This window comes from Paroedura picta, chromosome 3 (genome assembly GCF_049243985.1).
Source record: "Paroedura picta isolate Pp20150507F chromosome 3, Ppicta_v3.0, whole genome shotgun sequence".
Classification (NCBI taxonomy): domain Eukaryota; kingdom Metazoa; phylum Chordata; class Lepidosauria; order Squamata; family Gekkonidae; genus Paroedura; species Paroedura picta.
Window position 1 is genome coordinate 163,387,265 of NC_135371.1, and position 24,458 is coordinate 163,411,722.

The window sequence follows — 24,458 nt, forward strand, 5'->3', positions numbered from 1 at the left end:
GTATTTGGCAGGCCGCAGTGTCTAAGTGGGTGTGGGCATAAGAACCCTGTTGGATCAGACCAGTGGTCCATTTAGCCCAGCGTCCTGTCTCATGCAGTGGCCGACCAGTTCCTATGGAGAGCTAGCCACTTACAGGGCCTTGAGGCTGAGGCCTCCATGAGAACGTAAGACGAGCCATTGGTCCACCTTATCCAACCTCCTGTCAAATTCAGCAGCCAACCAATTCCTCTGGAGCAGGGGTAGTCAACCTGTGGTCCTCCAGATGTCCATGGACTACAATTCCCATGAGCTCCTGCCAGCTGGAGGACCACAGGTTGCTCTGGAGGACCAACAACAGGGCCTAGAGGCCAAGACCTTCATGAGAACATAGGAAAGGCCCTGCTGGAACAGGCCAGTGGTCTGCCAAGTCCAGCTTCCTGTCACACACAGGGGCCACCCAGTTCCTCCGGATGGCCAACAGTGGAGGTCGAGGCTTTCATAAGAAGAGCCTTGCTGGATCAGGCCAGTGGCCCATCTAGCCCAGCATCCTTTCCCACCCAGTGGCCAACCAGTTTCTCTGGAGGTCCAACAACGGGGCAAAAAGGCCTTCTCTTGATGCTGCCTCCTTGCTCTGTGATCCAGAAGATTAGTGCCTCTGAATGGAGGGTCACCATGACAAGCAGCCATCGATAGATTTATCCTCCACGAATCTCTCTAATCCCCTTTTAGAGCTGTTTATTCCTGTGATCCAGCAGGGCTCTCCTTATGGCCATGTTTGCTGGGAGATGCTAAGCAGATTGAGATACTGGTGTGGTCCCTGCTGGGATGCAAACAGCAAAGGTGACCAAGGAAGCCAGAGTTCAATGATTGTCTCAGAGCTAAATCCTACCGTAGTTTAAAAATAGTGCAACACGAAGCCAAAGAACCCTGAAGGCTGCTAAATGCATTAGTCTGCTTTGGCCGTCTAGGCTTTCATCTGACGACTGAAGCTTGGAAAGAGAGAAAACCGGGTGTTCAACTGGTGCTGGAAAAAGCTGCCAAATTGGGGCTGACTCACGGCAACCTTGTAGGAACAGGGGTGTCTTGCCACTGCCTGCCTCTGCACAGCATCCCTGGCCGTCCTTCCCACGCTTCCATCTGAACGTGAGCCAGGGCCCACCTGCTTGGCTTCTGAGATCTGCCGGCCACAGGTGAGCTTGGCCTGGCCAAGCTGAGGCTCACCGTCGACCGCCTAGCATCAAATACAACCAGTCCTGGACAAACAGGGGACTGACTCTGCTGGTTGCCCCCCAGTCCCCGCAGCCCCTGAAATGGGAATGGCAAGCCAAGGGCGGTGCCTCACCCAGAAGTGTGGTACTCAGCAGCGGGTTGACCAGCTGGGGCATCAGGGGGTTGAGCCTCCCCGAGGGGCTGGGGGTGCCGGGGTTGGTGCCCTCAGTAGTCGTCGATGTCGTGCTAGTGGAGGTAGGTGCCACAGGAGAGATAGCCAGGCCAGTCTGCGGAAGAGGCAAGGAAGACAGTCAGGCGAGGGTTAAAAAGAAAAGAACTGGGATCCGCCCAGTGGCTGACAAAAGCAGAGCAATCAAAACCTCTTGCTGGACATCAGCTGTATCGTGTCCCACCCTGGACGGGGATTCTGTGTTTACTACAGGGCAGACTGCGGACATCTTTCTTGTGAAATCCCTCTCCCTCCCTTCGACACAGTAGGCTCTAGGCCTGGGGTGGTGCAGAAGCAGAGGAGGAGCAATGTCAAGGGCCCCCAATGTGGGGCCTGGGGTGCCATGGCACCTGCCCCCTTTGCTAGCACCCACCTTTTGTTTTTTAGGAAGTGGGTGTGGCCAGGTGGGGGTTTTGCCCAGCAAGGTACTGGACTGGTGGTGGTGGGGGATCACCTGGAATTTATTTGTATAAATATTTAGATGATGATGATGATTTACATTTCTTACCCGCCACTCTTGGCATGCCAGCTCGTTGCGGGTTACAAGATAAAAACCCCACAGCAATAAAACCCTACTAAAACCTATTAAAACAACACCCAATAGAAAAATCCAACATGGCAGGAGACGATCCTTCCCCATAATGGAATGCCTGTCACCGGGCTGCAGAGGGCTGTTGAGGTTTTATTGTGAATTGCCATGAGCTGGCTCGGTCGAGGAGCGGCAATCAATCAATCAATCAATCAATCAATCAATCAATCAATCAGGCTTCTGACAGACTATAAGGCATCTGATTGGCTGTGCAGGCTTTTATTTTAACATTGCTTCGGCAGTGATGGCCACCACAGCACAATAATCTACTTTGTGTCATTGTTGTTAAGGTGGGGCGACCATTTTGTGGTTGGCTCCGCCTCCTGTGGCAGCCATTTCCTGGCTACCCCCAACGTGCCTTGACAGACTCAAAGTGGCTGGAGAATCCTGGTCCATCCAGCCAGTCAACTTTTATTATGCCCTTCCTCACATTGCCACAGCAGAAGTTCTCAGACAGAGGAAGCTCTTCCCCAACTCTGGGGGTGCCAGGAATGAAGGGTGTCTGCAAGTATAATTCCCCTTCCTGTCCTCTATGAACCCTCCTAGGGTGGCCAGCTCTGGATTGGGGAGACTTGAGGGGTGGAGCCAGGAGTGGGCAGGATTTGGGGCAGGGAGGGGCCTCAGTGGAGTCTAATGCTCTGGAGTCCCCCCTCCCAAGGGGAACTGATCTCTGTAGTCTGGAGATGAGCTGTAAAACTAGGGGATCTCAAGGGTCAACGGGCATCTCTAAGATCTCCCCCTGTCTCTGCACATCATCGCTTCTCGTCTCCGCCAAGTCCTTGGTGCACCACCTCCATTCACGACCTGCTGTCTACGCAGAACACTTTGGCTGACGGTACAATAATGCTTCTATTTAAAGAATTAATCCAGCCGACTGTCCAGAGAGAGCTCTGTGAGGATTATAAACCCTTCCGAGTTATGTCACTGTCGTTCCAAGACTATAAAGATAGCATCTGCAGGGCACGCCTTCAAAGTGTCCTGTGCATCTATCACTTCAGCATTCCCAACAACAGCCTTGTAAGGTGGCCCACTGCTATTCTTCCCCTCTTCCAGAGAGGGGAAAGAAAAAAGGTAAGACTAGCTGATCTGACACCATCCAATGAGGCTATGACGGGAGATTCCGCACCCACCCAAAAACATCTACGCTGCTGCAATTGAAATGACAATTAATCTCTAACTGCATTCTGCAAATATAAACAGATGAAAATCATAGGAAAGATATCTCACCTTTCATACTTTCCCCTCCCTCCCTTGGACCAATTACTATTTTTAACTTTCCCTATGTTTTTCCTTTGTGCCTGAGCATGCACGTGTATTGCATGCTGATTTGGAAAGGTCAACTCGACCGCTGCATATGTTTTCACTGTTCCGCTAATCCAAAGGATCTCGCAAATTTGGAGAAACACCTCCCTTATCCCTGGGTGGCTGCACTGTGCAGAAGTTTTGATCTGCATGGTAAGGCCTCCCATGCCATCAGAGGTACAACTGGTCATGCTGGAAATCCGCTGTGCACCTTACTCGCCCCCAAAGATAAGCCTCTATCTTGTATCTCCATGGATAATGCGAAGTCATTTTTAAAAGCTCCTTGGGGAAGAGTTTTACCCCCCCCCCCCCGCCCAAGATATTCTGCAGTGCGCAACGTATTTGCCATATAAAGACAGAGCGCATCCCTGCTGTTATTGCTAGAGGAATTCAAAACAACTTCTTGCCATAAAAGGCAGCCTGTGCCCTTTGAACTTTCCCCATTTCCAGAATCCCCACCTCCCAACTACTAAAATGCTCAAGCTGCAGGCATATTTCAAAAAGTTTCTTTAACCCTGTGGTTCTCAACCTTCCGTGATCCTTTAATACGGTTCCTCCTGTTGTGGGGACCCCCAACCATAAAATTATAAGTGTCCTTTCTCAGAAATTAAAGCGAAACTGACCAATGGCATGAAGAAGATCCATTGTTCATAATTGTATATAAATTGTTTTTTTCCCTGGAGTTTCTCAGTCCAGTTCTGCGTTTTGTCCCACCATGCCAATCTTGCTCTTTTCCACTGCTCCAGACAGACAAACGCTCTATCTCGATCTACCCCGCAAGGCTGTTGTGTGGACGGCACCCCCCTCCCCCGGCCAAGCTGCTTGCCCTGCCGCGCCCCCTGTGAAAGGGCCGTTCGACCCCCAAAGGGGTCCTGACCCCCAGGTTGAGAACCACTGCTTTAACGGCTTAGAAAGTGGAAAGTGATCAACGTTGGCCTGCTGGAACTTTGGCCCTCCCAACATCACTCAAACGGGACAGGTGGGCCCAGGCTGCCTGCGGGAGGCTTCCTTACCTGTGTGGGGCCTGGCCCGGCGTCTGAAGGGCCCAGGCTGGTGGCCAGCAGAGCTGAATTTAAAGCTAGGACAGCCGGAGGGGTTGAAAGTGCTGGGAAGAGGAGAGGATGGAGAGCTTCGGGGAGGCTGGCAAACGGCTCCAGCAGGGGCTCGGCGGTCGCTGCGGCTTCCCTCTCGCCCTCGCACGGCGCCCCGGGCATAGCCAGGAGCGATGCCAAGAGTCCACTTGGCTGCTGCAGCAAATCCAAGCCCGGCAGCACCAGAGGCAGCAAGGGCTGTCCCTCTGGCTCCCCCTGCAGGCTGAGCGGAGGAAGGGGCGTCTCGGGGCCCAAGGTCAGCGAGAACGGGAAGGAGCCCAGTGGGAGTAGCCCCGGAGGTAGAGCGTTCCCAAACGGCAGCGCCTGTTCCTGTGCTAGAAAGGGGAAAGTATCGGTGCCTGAGGGCAGCGGGCAGCCCAGGCCTCCCCCCTCCAGGGCGCCGGTGGGGGCAGCGACGGGGCTGGGCGCCGGAGGGGCTTTGGGGGTCAAAGGCGACACGGAGGCAGCACCTGGAAGAGAAAAACAAACACGCACTGAGACGCGGCAACACGTGCTGCTCAAAGACCTTGACCTTTCCCAGAATGCATTGCTTTCCATTTGCCCTTTCCCAGAAGGTCTGCGGCGTACTTGCAATGCGCAAGCAGAATTTTGCCATGTTTACTGATTTGGGTTTTTTTTTTATCCCATTCTTCCTCCAAGGAGTCCTGCTTGGCGTATACGTGAACACCCATGAAGCTGCCGTATCCCCCTCAGAGTCAGTATTCCTATTAGCTCCCCAGGTTCCCAGGAAGAGGTCTTTCATGACACCTACTGCCTGGACCTTTTCAACAAGAGTATATTATTTTTTGGCCGGGGGGGGGGGGGATTCCTGTGAAATATCTTCTCTTTTAGAATAAAAACAACAACAGGAAAGTCCTCCTCCTCCCCCATTTCCCCCCATAGCTTTAAAATTCCTGGGATTTTTACACCTTGTTTCCAGTCCTGGCAAAGCTCCCCACACACAACTTACCTGGGGGGCCATGGGGACCGGGTGGAGAGGCGGGAGGTTTTGGCTGCGGAGGGCTCCCTGAGATCTGTTCGGAAGACGCTGAGGCCAGCTGGCCAAAGAGACTGAGGAGCTGGCTGTTAAAGTCCTGAAAGGAAGGCAACGGGCCGGGGCCGTCTCCGGGAGGGGCCGGGGGCAGTGGGGGCAGCCCGGGGGCCGGAGAGCTCGCAGGAGGGCCAAGCAAGCTAAGCAGGCTTGACAGCGGCTGAACCGGAGCCGCCGAGCTCGGGGGTCCATTCTTGGCCTCTCCTGCCGGCGGCTGGTCCTGAGGCCGGGGGTGTCGAGTCGGCATCTCCTCCGAATGGGTGGCCATGGCCTGCCCCGAATGGGAGTCCTTGAGCAGGCGGAGGACGGTGGGGGAGCGGCGCTGGCGCCGAGGCGGCCGCCCGCCCACCACAGAGAGCAGCAAGCGGCTGGGTAAAGTGCTGACGGCCAGCTCGTCAGGACGCCCCCTGCTGGCCAGCTGGGCCTTGGCGGCTGCGCTCAACAAACTACTGGCTGGGAAAGAGCCTGGGCCCTGGGGGTGGAGGAGCAGCAGGCCGGGCGGTCCTTTGCCTTCGGGGGCAACTCCTAAGGGCACTGAGGGCAGGTTATTGCTGCTTTGGTTGATTAAGGCGTTGGCCGGGGGCCCTGCGTCCAAGCTGGAGGCTCTGGGAGCCGGCCGGTGTCCGGGGAGGCCCTGCTCCGAAGAAGCGGAGGAGTGCCGGGAGCGTTGCGGGGAGGGCTCGGCGCTGCCTGCCGGAGATGAAACGGAGGAGAGGGTGGTGGGGGCGGGCGAGCATGTGGCGCTCGTCTGCGACCCCAGAGGGACCGGGCGGCTGCTCCAGGAGTTGCCATCTTGGCCCGGAACCGCCTCGTCCGGTGAGGAGAAGAGAAGTCCACCCGAGGGATAGGGCCGGGGCGGCGCCTCCAAGACGGCCTTGCCGGGCACGAAGGAACCAGCCGCGTTCATTTCGGCGGGGAAGGTCGGGCGGGTGTTGCCGTTGGTGGTGGCGGGCAGGCGCCCTGGGAAGACGTCCCCGAAGAGGGCGTTGTGGTGCTGCGGGAAGGAGGAGCTCTGGCTGGACCAGGCGTTGCCGTAGCGATCGGAAGGGCACTGCAGGTAGGGTTCCGGGACCTTGGCCAAGGGGGCGGGTGCTTTGCTCGGAAGCGTGTGCTGCGGGCGACTGCTGGGTCCGGGTGTGGGTGGTTGAGGCGGCTGGTTCAGGGCCCCTGGAATAGACAGAGACCACGTCAGGACAGGAAGGAAACCGCCCCAAAGAGCAAGGACCACGGGCCCCCTTATATGTCAGCAGAGCCATAACCAACAGTTGATGGGGCGTCGGGGAGAATAAGACGGCCCAGAAGGTGAAAGCTATCCTTTGAGAGCCAGTTTGGTGTATTGGTTAGGAGTGCGGACTTCTAATCTGGCATGCCGGGTTCGATTCTGCACTCCCCCACATGCAGCTAGATGGATGACCTTGGGCTCATCACGGCACTGAGAAAGCTGTTCTGACCGAGCAGGAATATCAGGGCTCTCTCAGCCTCACCTCCCTCACAGGGTGTCTGTTGTGGGGAGAGGAATGGGAAGGCGACTGTAAGCCGCTTTGAGCCTCCTTCGGGTAGGGAAAAGCGGCATATAAGAACCAACTCTTCTTCTTCTTCTTTATTTACTTCATTTGCACTCCACCATTCCTCCTAGCAGAGACCCAATGCGACTTAAGGGAGAACAACAACACAAGCTGCTTTGGGTCTGCACAGGGTATAAATATGCATAAACGCTGGTGGAGACTCTAGTAGCCCCTTGATAGATTGAAGAAAACCACGCTCTATGCTACAGTGGTGAGAAACAGCAATGTCAGGGCATCTCTTGCAGCAGGAGTCCAGGGGTAGAAAGGTGCGCTTAGAGGACAAAGCCAAGCCCTGGTACCCAAGCTGAGATCACCGTGCTCAAGACGAGGGGGGTGAGGAGCAGGCCCCCAGGCAGAAGACGGCACTTACCTGGCCCCAGGGGTGGCAGGCTCAGCGGTCCGTGGCTCTCCATGCTGCGGTAGAGGGTGGCCATGGCCACAATTTTCCGGCGGTGGTTGCACAGCTTGGTCATGTCCTCGTCTCCCTTGGCGCCTTCGCTGCCCGTCACCATGGCTGCTGGGTCAAAGTTGAAAACCTACCAGCAGGGAGGAAAGATGGCTTGAGAACTTTCCACTTCTCCCTTTTCTTTTAACATTTACAATAACCTCACTGCTCAAGGAAGCCCACAACTGCTGCAAGCATCCATTCCCCCTCCCCTCCCACGTTCTTGCTCGCTCACCCTACAAGTGGACTAGTAGAATTGCTATAACATCATTCGTAAACACATGAGATTATGTCAGTTTGGGTTTCCCTAGACTTGGGGCTGTTCCTTTCCAAAAGAAAGAACAAGGAATTATGGGCCATTGTCCCTCTATAAAGCAAACATCTCCTCGTCTCCCCTGCCGAGTCCTGACTCACTGCAACCATTTGTAAATAAGAGTTTCTGGAGTTTCTGGACAGCTCCGGAAGGTTTTCCCAAATGAGTGGGAGTTAATTAATTTTTTAATATATTTTTAAAAATTGTGAAACATTTATCGGGTGATATGATCGTATCCGGTCATGTTGACCCTGCCATCCATCCCAAAATGACTAATGATGGGCTTGGAGGGGGTGGGAAGGGGAGGGGCCCTAGGTGGGCGTGTCCACAGCTCTACTTCCCAACCATATTCTGCATGATCGTGCCACTTCCGGGGTTTCTCAAAGGTTGAAGAATGTTTCAGGGGTATTTCAACGGTAAAAAAAGTTGAGAAAGGCTGTATATATATATATTTTTGTGGATGTTAATATTGGGGTGTTTTTATGGGAGATCTGTTTTATGTTTTATATATTATTTGTGAACCGCCGCAAGTCAGGTTGCTGGGAACGGCGGTCTATAAATCAAATAAATAAATAAATAAATAAATAAAATATTACACTGTTTTTACTGTGTCTGATGAGGGAGCTTTGACTCCTGAAAGCTTACACCCCGAAATGCTTGTTGTCCACTAAGGCGTCGCTGCACTCAAATCTAACTATTTCACTGCAGGGGCTTGTCGCTACTATACTGTGGTTTTGTTTATTTTATTGCATTGCCTCCTCATTCTGCAATCCACCAGGAGGCCCACTGGCAAAAGCAAGGTGCAAATAAAATAAAAAACGGCTCAGAAAGAGTCGTTCTCTTCCAGGAGATGGTGAGCCTAAGCTGTCCCAGGCTTTTAACGGTTGCCTGAAAGACCACAGGATGTGACTTGGTGCTGACTCTCTCCACTAACTCTTGCGCACACTGCAATGCCGAGAGATCGAAAAGTTCCTTTCCTGGACATGCTCTCAGCAAAGGGCAAGGTGAACTGGAATCAAGGGATATCCATGGATGGGGGAAAGGACAGCCGACCTTCAGAGCCAAGCGCATCACAGATGAACGTACACATGAAACTCCGAAGCGCACACTTCAGCCCTAATATGCTTTGCAAACCAAACTAATGTACATGTGGTTTGCATTTCTTATTTTGCTTCTGTTCAACTTCAACAGAGGGGTGAAAGACTGTATGGAGCACTGGAGCCACTCCCCTCTGGACCACGAAAAACCCTGATTGGCTTCCTTCTGTCTCCTTCCTCCCAGTACTGCCCTCTAATTTTCAGACACTTCTTTAGAATCATAGAATCATAGAGTTGGAAGGGACCTCATGGGTCATCTAGTCCAACCTCCTGCACTATGCAGAACACTCACAACCCTATCGCTCATCCACTGTCACCTGCCACCACCTTAAGCCTCTCCGTCAGATAGCCATCCAGCCTCTGTTTAAAAATTTCCATAGATGGAGGACCCACCACCTCCCGAGGAAGCCTATTCCACTGAGAAACCACTCTAACTGTCAGGAACTTCTTCCTGATGTTTAGATGGAATTCCTTTTGAATTAATTCCATCCCATTCGTTCTGGTCTGTCCCTCCGGGGCAAGAGAGAACAATTCTGCTCCATCCTCTATATGGCAGCCTTTTAAATGCTTGAAAATGGTTATCAGATCCCCTCTCAGTCGTCTCCTCTCCAGGCTAAGCAGACCAAGCTTCTTTGCAGCAAAGGCTTCTGTTGTTATTGTTTCTAATTAATTTAAATCAGGGTTTCCCCAACCATGGTACTACGGTACCACATGGTACCTCAATGGTGCTGCAGGGTTTTCAAAAATGGCAGCTGAGGAGAGACCTCCCACCCCATGCCCGCCTATTCCAGCTCTGAGTGAAGAGGAAATTAAAAGTTTTTAATTTTTTTTTTTAAGTCCCAAATTGGCCGATGATGGGCCTGGAGGAGGTGGGAAAGGGAGGGGCCCCGGCCATTTAAACCTTTGCCTCCCCAGAATTCTCTCACTTCCAGGTGGGGGCGTGACAGAGAAGGTTGGCCAGCTGACATCACTTCCTGGCACCTCGAAGCCTGAGAACGATATCAGTGGCACCTCCAAAAGGTTGGTTTAAATAAATAAAGTTGAGCACGCTGAATTCAAAATTGTGTAGTACGTTTGCTAATGTACAAAATACATCTAGGTCCAGCTTTTACTGCCTCCCTCTGCAGCAGAGTGGCCCTGAGAAGGTGAAATTAGCCATGGAACTTTCTTTATTGCTGGGCTACACAGAGGAAAGGCCATGCTGGTTACGAGCTTCCTTCCAGAAGAGCCAGCCCAAACCCCAATCTTTCCCCAGAATCCTTTTCTGCATGCAAAGGTGCACTACCAGATGTACAGGAACCCTCAGGCAGACAGCTGATACAGAGCTGGTTTCCTACCGGTGGAGCGTCTGAAAAACATTGGCTCTGCGGTGCAGCTAGGATTGTGCTGCAGGCAGAAAAGTTCCTTTGACGCAGCACTGGCCCCTGCTGCAGGGCAGCTCCACTGCCACCCAAGCCAAACACCCGCACACATGCCCAAAACTTCCTTTCTAAAATAGCTCCTGGTGGTTGGTGCAGCGAGCAAGCCGCTCTTCAAATTAAAGGGCAGGAGCTGGTAAAAACCATACAAGGAAGGGCAGGACAAGCCCAGAGGGCTGACCTTAACAGTCCATCCTTCCGCATTGAGGCAGGAGACCCGAGATATTGTTTGTCTCCCCTGCAAGGTTCCGTTCTGCCACCTTGAGATCATAGCGCAAAAATGAGCAGGCTTGCATCATGGCCCTGATTTTGCACGACAGTGGTGTTTACCCCTTTGCATCATTTCTGCTGTGTCGAGAATATCCTCCCTCCCATGGAGGCTGGAAACGTGCTTGTAGAAACAATGCAGGCCGGGGTGCCCAGGAACTGCATTCTGCAGCTAGTGTTCCCTGGTGGTTTCCTCCAACTCTTGGGTCAAGCTGCAGCACCCTTACTGCCCCGGCTCCTATCTGAAGCATCTCCAGCCAGTTATCTGCTTACCCTTAGACTGCTTCTAAGAAGGAGACTTCACACTGGCCTGAAGAGGCTTAATAATAATTATAATTATTATTATTTTTAAAATTTTATTTTGCATGCTGCCCTTCCCTGTCCGGCTCAGGGTGGCTCACAGTATGTTTAAACCAATCCGGTAATAGTTACATTTATAATAAATTGTTAATTAAGCAAAGTGCTAAAAGCAATTTAAAAGCCCCCTCCTCTTTCTCATTATATCTCTTTCATTCAAAAGAAATTCCGTCTAAACATCCGGAAGAAGTTCCTGACAGTTAGAGTGGTTTCTCAGTGGAACAGGCTTCCTCGGAAGGCGGTGGGTTCTCCATCTTTGGAAATGTTTAAGCAGAGGCTGGAGAGCCATCTGATGGAGAGGCTGATTCTGTGAAGGGTCAAGGGGGTGGCAGGTGACAGTGGATGAGTGATAAGGATGTGAGTGTCCTCCATAATGCAGGGGGTTGGACTAGATGACCCAGGAGGTACCTCCCAACTCTATGATTCTATGAAATCTCGTAAACTGTCAAAACATTTCATCTCACTTCAGGACAGTTGTCAATTGTTGTCAAATGTCACAGTTCAAATACTGAAGTGGAATGGCAAATGGCAAATACTGGAGAGTGTTTGAATAAAATTCTACCCCAGAGTTCACAGTAGGCCATTTTGAGGGAACTTCTAGGGAGCAAATTCGTGTTCTAGGGTTCATATGGAGTGTTCTCCCATAGATCTTGGCTGGGGTTGGTTTGGCCAGGACTCAGGGGAGGGCCTTATCAGCCTCCATCTGCAAACTCTGGAATGCACATCTATGGCCATCTGGAATGGGTGACAATCCTTTTTGCTCCACAGGGCCTTGAATTCTAACAGACATTTCCATTAATGGCTTTGTAATGCTTCTGTGCAGCTTTAAGGTCTCTGTGGAAATCTTAGCTGCAGAGTTGCTCTCTTGAACTGCTTTTTTTTTTACAGACTGAGACGTTAGGATTTTATACATAGCGTTGATGGGAGAGGCTTTATACTTGTACACTCATTTGACTGCAGTTTGGATGGGAAAGCAGTGCATAAGTAAAATGAAATCTTAGTGCATGCACACAGTTTGACAAATTTTTCATCCCAGGGCAGGGGTCCTCGACCTTTTTGAGCCTGTGGGCACCTCTGGAATTCTGATATAGCTCGGCGGGAGCAAACACAAAATGCCAGGCAGGGGCTCTTGGGATTTGTAGTCCATGGATATCAGGAGAGCCACAGTCAAGCCACCCCTGCCCTACAGCCTACAATTAACTCCAAATGTAACAGGACCAGGTTCTCTCCTGGGATTTGTACCTTGTGCACATTGAGGGGACACTCCAGGCCACACTTGCAGGTGCCGTCCGCCAGCAGGTACGCACGAGTCTGCTCCAATGACGACAGGCTTGTGCCGCTAGGACTGCAAGGGACAGAGTGGGGGAGAATGCGGGCAACGTTAGAGGCAGCACTGGGGGGGGGAGTGGCCCTTGTCCCAGTTGCGGGGAAAAGAGGGGCAGCTCACCTGATGTAGCGCACCCCGCCCTCTTCCACCCTGCGCTGCCAGCCCACGGGCACAGGTGCGACTGCTGGGCGCCCACCTCGATCCACACCGCAGCAATCATCGCCGCCATTCATTGTGCTCCCTCAGCGCTTGGGCACCTGAAAGAACCATTCGTCACTGAGGTAAAATAAGGAAGAAGGAGGAGAAGAGTTGGGTTTTCTCTACTTGCAGGAGTTTCAAAGCGGCTTACAATCGTCTTCCCTTCGTCTCCCCACAACAGACATCTTGTGAGGGACAGAACGGTGACAACCCCAAGCAGGCCTCACGTGTCACAAAGCGGCTGTACAATTGCCTTCCCTTCCCCGCCCCACAATAGACATCTTGTGAGGGACGTGGGGCTGAGAGAGCACTGATATAATTGCTCCGTGAGAAGAGTGCCAACAGGACTGTGACTAGCCCAAGGTCACCCAGCTGGCTGCATACAGCGTCGTAGTAGGGAATCAAACCCGGCTCACCAGATTAGAAGCCCACCAGATTAACCATTATACCAAGATGACTCTGACACCAGGAAATATAAATTATAACAAGGAATACAATAAAAAACACAAAATGCTGCAAAGAGGTGTATGGGGGTGAGATGGGATTGGATGGTATAATGGCTGAATCAGGGGCTCGACTGATATTGGCACAGTGGGGGACTAAAGGCCTGTGTATGAGTGGCATAGTGATCTGAGGGCAGGACTAGGGCCTGAGACAAGTGGGTTTGAATTCCTATACTGCCACGGAAACTCACTGGGAGATCGTGGGCCTGTCACACTTCCTGCCTAACCTACCTCACAGAGTGTTTATTTTATTTATTTTTTAACTTGGAAAATGTCTGTGCCACATCTTCAGACTCGCTCGGGAAAGCTCACGATAAAACAAAACCAAGCACGTAGGCAATAAAAACAATACAAACTAGCCATACTGATCAAAACATTATCTGTATAAGACCATCCAAGTCAGCTAAAATAAAACGTGCCAAACAAAAATACAAATCAGGATACAGAAGAACATTAAAAAAGCAGTCTAAAAAAATATATATATTGATAAAACAATATAGGCTAGGAGAAGACCACAGAACAGCTTTTTAAAAAAGATGAAACCCTTTAATTGAGAGCCTGGATAAACAGAAATGTTTCGGCCTGGCACCTAAAGGAGAGTAAGGTAGGCACCAGGTAAAGCTCTGGGGGGGGGGATTCCAAAGGCAAGGTGCCACCACAAAAAACCCTCTGGTCCTTCCCCTTAATTCTGCAGGAAGAGAAGCCTGTGGGGAAACAATCTTAGCAGATTGATGAGTTAGACCAGGGGTAGTCAAACTGCGGCCCTCCAGATGTCCATGGACTACAATTCCCATGAGTCCCTGCCAGCATTTGCTGGCAGGGGCTCCTGGGAATTGTAGTCCATGGACATCTGGAGGGCCGCAGTTTGACTACCCCTGAGTTAGACAGTATGGAAGGAGATTGTCCTTCCTTCATGGCTTTAGTGTATGCATGGGAACGTAACTAAAACCAGAGCCGTCGGGAAGGGCGGTACAAAATTCTAAATAAATAAAATAAATAAAATATAAAGAACCTGAAAGATTCCCACCTGACAAAGCTGCATGCAGCAGTTTTGTTAACTATCGAAGATTCTATATCCGGCTGTACCAATTTGTTTCTTCTTCTCCATTTTGCTTTAGTGCGGTCTTATCGGTAAGAACCAGACCTTTGAATTGAGCCCAGCAACAGACAGGTAGCAATGTGGATCTCTCAACATAGAGGTGTTGTGAGGATTAAGCACAAGAGAGAGATGGGATAAGCTGCCTTGGGTCTCTCATTGGGGAGAAAAGCAGGGTATAAATAAAATGAAATAAAAGTACAAATGTAAGTGCTCAGGGCAAATCAGAGGTGGGAATGAGTTGGTCTGGTTTTACGGGCCAAAACTGTGAGGCCTGACCGTATCAAGTAGTGGCAGAACCTTGGCCTTCAGCTAGAATGACTTTCCCAGCAGGCCTTGCAACAAGATGTTGCAGGGATTTCAGCCATAGAATCATAGAATCATAGAGTTGGAAGGGGCCACACAGGCCATCTAGTCCAACCCCCTGCTCAACGCAGGATTAGCCCAAAGCATCCTAAAGCATCCAAGAAAAGTGTGTATCCAACCTTTGCTTGAAGACTGCCAGTGAGGGGGAGCTCACCACCTCCTTAGGCAGCCTATTCCACTGCTGAACTAAGCCATGATCACAAATGTACAAGCAGAGACGGCCCGTCAGCCGAAGATGAATAAACAGAAAGAAATTTCCAAGCTGGCGATGGCAAAAAGCTTTATTCAGAACGAGTTCCTAGGTATAAAACCTCGTTTTCGTATTTTACTTCCTCAGTAAACTTACCGTATTTGCTGGCGTATAAGACGACCCCCCAACATTTCCACTCAAAATATAGTTTGTTACGTTACATTACAGTACTATGGGCCACTATGGGCAGCTATGTCTATCCCAACTGAAGTGCACCTGGAGTATAGGACGACCCCCCCACTTGGAGGCATGTTTTTCAGGGGCAAAAAGTAGTCTTATACGCCAGCAAATACTGTATTTATGAATTGTTTTTTTTTCAGGGATACAAACAAAGTCTTCAACCCACTACCTAACTCTTATATTTTATATACCTTATATTTTATATTTCAAGTCATATAATTTGGGTCTATTAGCATCAAAGGTCCTTAAAGGTAACTATCTTATAAATTACCCCAAATATGATCACAAATGTGGCATACAGTATTGTGTCCCCCTCTTAACCCTCAACCCCCCCCCCCACAAAACTCAGGTAAACGTCAAATCTACACTTGCCCAGAAAGGTAAACTCAGGAGACCTAGGATAACAAGGGGTTCTGGAGCAGGAGTGGCCAAATTGCAGCTCTCCAGAGGTCTGTGGACTACAATTCCCATGAGCCAATGCCAGCAGATGCTGGCAGGGGCTCATGGGAATTGTAGTCCACGGGCCTCTGGAGAGCCACCGTTTAGCCACTCCTGCAGTCTGGCGGGTTGCTATTTGGCAATTTGCAAAGAGGGAAGCTTAGAGCCGAGACACAGGATCGATGCAGTGACCACAGAGTCCTTCTGGGACTGTAACCAATTCAGAGTACAGCCTTGTGGAAACTGCACTTTCTAATGCATCCCGTGTAAAAACCTCCCATCGTTCGGACAACGTCTCATCGGAGGACGGTTAATTCCTAGCCCTTTCCCCAACATGGCATCTTTTTACAGGAAAGAGATTTACTTATTGATTTCTTTGGGAAATTTAGACGCCGCCTCTCCAGAGACCAGCTTGGGAAGGTCTATGACTAAAACGATGCGAGGAAGCCGCTGAAACGATCCCTTAAGAAAACAAGCCTGGCCCATTAAAAACCAACCGAGCCAGTTTTATCCTATGTGGTGGGAATTGTGAAAACGCTAAAAGCTACTGGGATAAAACACATATGGCACTACAGGAAATATTTAAGCTATAAGATTCCCACTTAAATCGGCTTGGATGTTGTTAAGTGTTCACCCAGAGGCCTTGCCGAACACAACAAGGATCTTCTTCTTCTATGCTACTACAACAGCGAGGTTGATATGGGCGAAGAACTGGAAAGTGAAGAAGAAGAGAAGAAGAAGAGTTGGTTCTTATATGCCACTTTTCCCTACCCAAAGGAGGCTCAAAGCGGCTTACATTTGCCTTCCCTTTCCTCTCCCCACAACAGACACCCTGTGAGGTGGGTGAGGCTGAGAGAGCCCTGATAGTTCTGCTCGGTCAGAACAGCTTTATCAGTGCCATGATGAGCCCAAGGTCATCCATCTGGCTGCATGTGGGGGAGCGCAGAATCGAACCCGGCATGCAAGATTATAAGTCCACACTCCTAACCACTACACCAAACTGGCTCTATCCTTCTATCCCTCTATCCCTCAATGGCTGGACAAAGTAGCCGAGCTAGCAAAAATGGCCAAACTCACTAGCATGATTAACAGAAGACCTGTGGAGGAATATGAAGAACAATGGTGCTATTATATGGACTATCTTAAGAAAGGAAGTTAGGTATACCAAATATATTATAGGGTACGGTGTAGATAGAATGAGGAGGACTTTTTCTTTATTCATAGGTATATCGCAATGAGATTCTTAATCTTTTGTATCTCTGTTACGGCTGTTAGTTTGCTTTCTTTTTGTTAATATGACTATTTTCAAATAAAACTAAAAAAAAAAATTTTTTTAAGCGAGCCAGGAACACAAAGACGGCACAAAACAAACATCGAGCATTTTGAAATGATAGTGCTAACACAAACCTCAGGCCAGAAGCAAAGTGTAAAATATAAATGATATAAAACCACTGGTTAAGCACCTAGGTATATAAAAAAAAGAATGATTTGGCCAGTAGTGTCCAAAAGGAAGTAAAATAGGTGCCAGGCAAACCTCAGGGGGGGAAAATATGACTAAAAAATATTATTTTTCCCACCACACCCGCCGGCAGCCTGAAGTGGTACAGTCCAGGAAGGACTATACCTCATGATGGAAGGACTCTACCTCATGTCTCTGCCTCAACTGGCAGATCAGCCTTCCGAACACGGACAGGACTGCCCCTGAATAACGAAAAACAGGATGGAACGAAAGTTCTACGGATGACGAGAGGAAGGGGGAGAAAACCAGCGCTCTCATAACCAGGCAGCGTCAACGGGACGTGAGAGGTCATGGGACTGTGTTATGAGGGGAGGCCGAGGTAAATCGCCATGACAGACTCCCTGGTCCCTCACCCTCGGCTGTCTGTCTCCCCCACCCCTCCTCCTCACACACTCTGCACGCCCCTGACCTACTAAACTCCATCAGTAAGGAGCTGTGCAGCAGCCAGCAGCCGGCTGATCCCTTAATCCCAGCTCTGTCCTGCCAACGGCTCCTACCTGCTCATGGCTGCAAACCTCACGGCAGGCAGTGTTAAGGGTGGGCGCGCTCCCTTCTGGCTTGCATCGTCCGAGCAGCCTTCCTTCGGGGGTCCAGGCAGTGCCTGGTCTGGTGAGCCCGGGCCCGCTCTCCGGCCACGCTAGCCGACACCTGGAAGAGAAGAGCAATACCCTGCAGTGGCTTGAAGGGTACAAAGAAGAGGAATCCACAAAGCCTGACTGCTCCAGACAGGGAGAACCTGCAGATTCTGGGGAAACACCTCAGGATCACCCAGTGCCATGATTGCCACTCTGGGCCAACAAAGTTGCTTGTCACTCTGAAACTGTGTGTGTAGAGCTTTTAGTCCTGCCCTGGATGGCCCTAGCTAGCCCAATCCTAGAATCATAGAGTTGGAAGGGGCCATACAGGCCATCTAGTCCAACCCCCTGCTCAACGCAGGATCAGCCCAATCTTGTCATACTCAGAAGCTAAGCAAGGTCAGCCCAGATTGGGCCACCAAGAGAGCCCTGGGTTGCTACAAACCACCTCTGAACATCTCTGGCCTACCAGCGGGCGTCATAAGTTGGCTGCAATTTGACGGCTCTTTACACACACGGACAAAGTACAATCAAATTGCAGCTGATTTACGGTGAGTTTTCAAGGCCAGAAACAAACAGGTGGTTTTCCATTGCTTAGGTCTGTGTAGAAACCCTGGACATCCTTGGTTGGCTTCCATCTAGATACTAAGCTGGGCCAACCCCGCTTAGCTTCCCAGATCTGACAAGATCAGGCTAGCCTGGCCCATTCAGGTCACGGCACTCTGAAATTAGCCACACGTTACTATTTTGTGCTGCAAAGAGAAGATGGGCAAAGTGCTAGGGACTTGGGACAGAAGATGCAGCATCATATGGAGCAGAGTGGTTCTCTCTTGTCATGGAGGGATGGACCAGAACCAACAGGATGGAATTAATTCAAAGGAAATTCTGCCTAAACATCCGGAAGAAGTTCCTGACAGAGCAGATTCTTCCTCGGGAGGTGGTGGGTTCTCCATATTTGGAAATTTTTAAACAGAGGCTAGATAGCCATCTGACGGAGAGGCTGATTCTGTGAAGGCTCAAGGGCATGGCAGGCTAAAGTGGGTGAGAAATAGGGTTGTGAGTGTCCTGCATTGTGCAGGGGGTTGGACTAGGTGACACAGGAGGTCCCTTCCAACTCTGTTAGTCTATGATTCTATGATCACATCTCTATATTTCCTGCTCCTCAGTCTAATCAACCAAATGTGATGTGGTGGCAAGATCTGAGAGACCCAGGTTTAAATTCCCACCCTGCTAGTGAATCTTGACAGGTGACCATGAGCCAGCCTCTGTCTCTCCAGCTAACCTACCTCACAGGGCTGTTGTTGAGAGGATAAAATGGAAGTTAGAAGCTGCTTTGGGTCCCACTGGGAAGGAAGACAGACAGTACACATATCTAAATAAATAAATACCAAGTTTGAGTCCAGTGGCATCTTTTAGATCAACGATGTTTAATTTGGGGTATAAACTTTTGTGCACATGCACATTTCATCAGAACTCCAAACTTGGTTCTATTGCAGGGATGGCCAGATTGTAGCTCTCCAGATGCTCATGGACTACAATTCCCACGAGCCATTGCCAGTCCTGCAAGGACTCATGGGAATTGTTGTCCTTGGACATCTGGAGAGCCACAGTTTGGCCATCCCTGTTCTATTGCTTCAGGCCAACATGGCTGTCCACCCGAATCGAAATAAATACCAATCGTTCTGGGAAGAACTACAAGCCCCTGGTTTGGTAGCCATGGACATTTAGTGAAATGCTAAAGTGACACACTTCTAAGCAAACTGACTTTAGCAGACTTAGGAGGGTGTAACTCAGCCTTCTTCAACCTTTTGACCACGGAAGAACCCCTGAAATATTTTTCAGGCTGTAGAGAACCCTGGAAAGGGTGACATGCCCCTTCAGAGGAGTGGGCACAGAAATAAGATGCAGGAGCCAGCCAATTGATCGATCGATCATTTCCCATTTCCATTGTGGAGAAAGGGACTAGGCCCGTAAAGAAACAGGGAAAGTGGTCTCCGGTGAGGTCTTGTGATGTCAGCAGCCATCCAAACTTCTGGGAAAGGCCATGTAACCCCTGGGGAACGCACATAAAACCCCAGGGTTCCACAGAACCTTGGTTAGGAATCCCTGGTGTAACTAATTAGCCCCCTGACCTGAATGGCCCTGATCTAAGAAAATTAGCAGGGTTGGCCTTGCTTAGTACTTAGATGGAAAACCTCCAAAGAGACCAGGTTTGCTATACATCAAGTATTTATTGTATTTATTTATGTGATTTATATCCCACCACGCCCATACAGTGGCTCGTGGCGGGTCACAAAGTCTTCATTAAAAAAAAACATTAAAACCCGAATTAAAAGGACACACCAATACAATTCAGAAAAACCACAGCAAACAAGGCGATACATAACTCTATCCTCACGCCCAAAAGACTGATACACCCACTATCGGGGAGGGAGAGGGGGCCTAGCTGGCCACAACCCAGGTGCTAACACCAGCCCTGGGGGTGGCGTGATCTGCTTCACTGCCCTGGCCTCAACCAAAGACCTGGTGGAAGAGCTCTGTTTTGCAGGCCCTGCAGAATGCAGAAAGCTCCTGCAGGGCCTGCAGCTCACCCGGGAGCTCATTCCACCAGGCCAGGGCCAGGACCGAAAAGGCCCTGGCCCTGGTTGAGGCCAGGCGTGCCTCTCTAGGACTGGGAATCACCAACAAATCAGTATCAGTATATCAATGACCCGGATGGGGGAAGCGACTTGATCCACACACAAAAATCTAGCCTTTTTGTGCTTTGTTTGCAATTCGTGAAGGTTGATTGGAAAGCACCCACACACCCCTAGTTGAAACCTTCAAAGCTAGAACTCAACCCAGCCTTCCATGGCCAGCTTTCCCAACCACTGCTTCTCCATGCCCCTCAACTTCACGTGCTATTTTTCCGGCTCTTGTGCAGTCATTGGGTTTACTTTCTCTAGCATCCTCTTGCCGAGTTCCTCTAAATTGGTACAACGCTCTCCCCGGATTGCACAAAGGGTGGTTTCTCCACACCTGGGGGAAAACGCCCTGTGCCTTTAAGCACATATGCGTTGTCAATTCACAAACTGCTTAAGGCAGCTCCAGCAAGGGGCTTTCGGGGGAGTGAGAAACAAGTGGTTGTCTGTTGCCGTTGCCTTCCTCTGCAGAGTCTTCCTTGGTGGTCTCTCATCAATGTACTGACCTTGCTTAGCTTCTGAGATCTCATGAGCTTCCCTTCCCTGTCTTAATAAAGGCTTGGTGGTGGAAAATGCCATCAATTCACAGGGGACTTATAGTGACCTCCGAGTGACCTTACAAGGCCAGAGACCTTCTGAGGTCAAGCTAGTCTGGGTTATCCAGGTCAAGGCAGTAGAGACTTAATGGTATGTTATTTACCAAATGGGTTCATTTGCCTCCATGCCATGAAAAGCTTCAGCATTTCCACTCCTTAATCCACTATTAATGGGACAGGATATTTTTCCTCCAGGCATGTTGGTAACCCTAGCCACACAATACCTTTGTGAGGAGGGGGCTGATTTCTCATCTTTCTGTTCTCCTGCAAAGGTCCACAGTGGAGTAAGTTTCTGATAAGACTCGCCCTAAAAAAACAAAACCCTTTCTTGACCTCATCCTGTGCCTCTAACGGCTACTTGATCCACACGCAAAAAGTAGGTGTTTCAAAGAGACGCGCTGGTTTATTCATTTATTATGTACAAGGAAGCCCACTGGCCCTCAACAAGGGCCAGAGCTTTCTCCTGGTGGAACCATCTCCAAGATCAGGGCCCTGACAGAACTCGAACAGTTCTGCAAGGCCTGCAAAAGGGAGCTCCTCAGTCAGGCATTTGGTTGAGGTCAATCTGAACCACCACTTCCCATTCAACAAGGGTCAGGGCCTTTTCAGTCCTGGCCCCCACCTGGTGGAATGAGCTCCCCAAAGAGATCAGGGCCCTGCCAGAACTTCCACAATTCTGCAGGGCCTGATGACTTCCATCAGGCATTTGGTGAGACCGAGTGACCCATAATATCTGCAGGTCCCCCCCTCAGACTGAGGGACCGAACCTACTGCCGGAGTGTCAAAGTTATTGTTAAAATACTGTTCTAGTTGGTATGTTATTGTTATTGTTATTGTTATATTGATTTGAGAGTGTTCTATGTAAATGTTTCAAAATGTTTTATGCAAACCGCCCAGAGCCGTAGGGAAGGGCGATATAAAAATCTAAATAAAATAAATAAACAAATAAACAATCAAATAAATAAATAGGCCCCCAAGCCTCCCTCCTACGACGACGACTACAAATCCGCCCAACCCACTGGGCCTCAGTATGAGTTGAGCTGATGCTCTTTGCAGTTTCCACCATTCTTTAACGCAGGGGTAGTCAAACTGCAGCCCTCCAGATGTCCATGGACTACAATTCCCAGGAGCCCCCTGCCAGCGTTCGCTGGCAGGGGACTCCTGGGAATTGTAGTCCATGGACATCTGGAGGGCCGCAGTTTGACTACCCCTGCTTTAACGTTATTGTTGTTGTTATGTTAACGTTACTGTTGTTATCACCTTGCTATTACTAGAAATGGAGTTGCCTGTCTCCTGTCTTGTTTCACGGAAACTGCCCTGAGCCTTCAGGGAGGGCGTTATAAGGAATACAATAAATAAATAAATAAAATTTATTTATCATATTTTCCCTTACTTGTCCACAATCTTGTTTGAGGCAGTTAACAAATGGGGGAAAAGTAAAATGCACACAACAACAAAATTCTGTGGGTCAAAATGCTTTGGGTGATTCCTGGCTGGTGAGAATTATGCCTGGCCTCAACCAGGATTAGCTCCCAGACGACCAAAGGGCCCTGATGGAACTCCCACAGTTCCGCAGGGCCTATAAGACAGAGCTCTTCCGCCAGGCATTTGGTTGAGGCCCAGGTAAGGGAAGATCCTGGGCTCCTCCGCTAAGTACCAACTTCTGGCACCTGATACCAACTCCAAGAAACACACCTCCTGGGGTGGGGGGTCTGCAGTGGGTGGGTGGGTGGCTGGAGGATTGGGTTTTAATTGTTTTAGATTCTTGTGTTTTAACCTTGTTGTTAACCATCGCGCGATGGCTGGCCAGGAGCGGAGGTCTATACATACGATAAATAAAGAAAACAATTCGCGAAAAGCTTGACAGTCAAGCTCATCAGCAACAAAACCACCTCAAGGATAAAAACAATAATAAAATCACCGAGATCAAATAATCCACAGCAAAGCGTAGGCTGCCAAACAACCGGGGTGGGGGGGGGGGGGGGAAATGCTGTCAAGCTGCAATCCACTTATATCAGCTCCATAGGGGTTTCAAGGCTAAAGACATTCAGGGGGGGTTGCCACTGACTGTCTCCACATCACACCCCTTGTATTCCTGAGATGTCTCCCATCCAAATAGCTTTCGAGTCTGCATGACACCAGGCTAGCCTGGGCTATCGAGGCCCGGAAACAGCATTGTCAAAATACTAAGGCAGCCTTTCTCAATTTTTTTACCGTTGAGAAACCCCTGAAACATTCTTCAGGCTTGGAGAAACTCCAGAAATGGTTCAATTGTGCAAAATACAATTGGGAAGCAGAGCTGTGTACATGCCCACCCTTGGCCCCTCCCCTTCCCACCACCTCCAGGCCCATCATTGGCCATTTGGGGAGGTGTGGGGCAGGTTGTTATGACCTGTGGGTCCCGCCCTACGTCAAACTGGTACATCTGACTGCCTGTTGTTCCACCATACATCGTGATATGGGTGGCGGGGTAGGAGTTGTGGAGTTATTTTTAGTTTTTTGTCCGCCATCTTGTTATTGCTAATGTTTTGGGTTGACTGTTTTATGTTTTAATTGGGGTGGGGGGAGTATTGATTTTACTGTTTTATGGCACTGACTACTGTAAAGGCTATTCGCCTTTTTATTTGTAAACAGCCCCAAGCCGACTTGTCGGGAGAGGCGGGATATTAACCTAATAAACACAAATACATATGGTCGTATCGCTCAAGCAATGTTTAACAATTTTTACAAAATACATTAAAAATTAACTCCCACCGGTTTGGGAAACCCTTCCAGGACCGTTAGGAAGCCCCAGGGTTTCGCAAAACCCTGCTTGAGAAAGCATGTACTAAGGGGATGAAAATAATATTTTTCTAAAAGCTTGGGGGCATTTGGGCTGTTGTTGCAGGGGTGGGTTGCTCAAGAGTAGGCATCAAAGGACCTTCAAGTGGGAAGAGGTTCCACGGTCAAGGCACTGCCACCAGGTTGCCAACTGCCTGGAGAAAATCATCCTGTCCCTTGAATAGAAACCTGTGAGGGTGTTTATTTACCTTCATGAATAGGGGTTATTTACCTCCACAAAAAGCTTTTGGCTGCCCATTTCCCCATGTGAAACACCTCTTAAAGCGACAGGTCATTTTTCTCCAGGCCTGTGGGCAGCTCTAGCCATCACTGAGAATACCCTGTCCCCTGTCGCTCTGCTTCCGCAGGCTCGCTAAGAAGACCTTGAAGATCTTAGCAAGTCAGGACAGGTTCCAGGTTGCCGCAACATGCCCAGAGAAGCATCGTTCTGTTCCTTTAAGAGCGGCTTCATGTGTGGAAATAGGCGGCTGAAGCATTTCAGGGCATGGAGGCAAAAAATAAAAAATCACCCAGCAGATAATATCCCTTTAAGCCTCTCTTAAAGGGCTAAGGCACCGCCTGATAGTATCTGTTGATCAAAGCGGCTGTTAAACACACAGGAGCAGAGGGCAGTGAAAAAAGTTGGCAATTCTAACAAACAGAGTCACATACCAGAGTTGACCTCCAACAGGCCACAACTGTGCAGTCTGGAAATACGAGAGGCAGACAATTCACACAAGCTGCTAGACTGCAAAAAGGGTTGGTTAGCCTGTCTGCTTGCCTGCATTTAGACCAGGGGTAGTCAAACTGCAGCCCTCCAGATGTCCATGGACTACAATTCCCAAGAGCCCCCTGCCAGCGAATGCTGGCAGGGGGCTCTTGGGAATTGTAGTCCATGGACATCTGGAGGGCCACAGTTTGACTACCCCTGGTTGAGACATTTACGGGAGCATATTTTTGTAACACTTATATCCTTGCGTGGCGCAAAGGTGATTTT

At 49.9% G+C, this 24,458-nt stretch overlaps 1 protein-coding gene across 2 annotated transcripts in view; it reads right to left on the reverse strand.

Moving 5' to 3' along the window:
* The window catches only part of MBD6 (methyl-CpG binding domain protein 6), a 41,995-nt gene that overhangs the window by 8,547 nt on the left and 8,990 nt on the right, over positions 1–24,458 (reverse strand). For both annotated transcript variants that reach the window (XM_077329191.1, XM_077329190.1), the window contains exons 2-8: positions 17,287–17,437; positions 12,360–12,496; positions 12,155–12,257; positions 7,386–7,551; positions 5,370–6,617; positions 4,322–4,869; positions 1,322–1,475 (exon numbers count right to left, since the gene is read on the reverse strand). In XM_077329191.1, coding sequence (XP_077185306.1) covers positions 1,322–1,475; positions 4,322–4,869; positions 5,370–6,617; positions 7,386–7,551; positions 12,155–12,257; positions 12,360–12,472 — 2,332 coding nt within the window. In that variant the 5' untranslated portion in view covers positions 12,473–12,496; positions 17,287–17,437. The remainder of the gene's footprint in view (positions 1–1,321; positions 1,476–4,321; positions 4,870–5,369; positions 6,618–7,385; positions 7,552–12,154; positions 12,258–12,359; positions 12,497–17,286; positions 17,438–24,458) is intronic.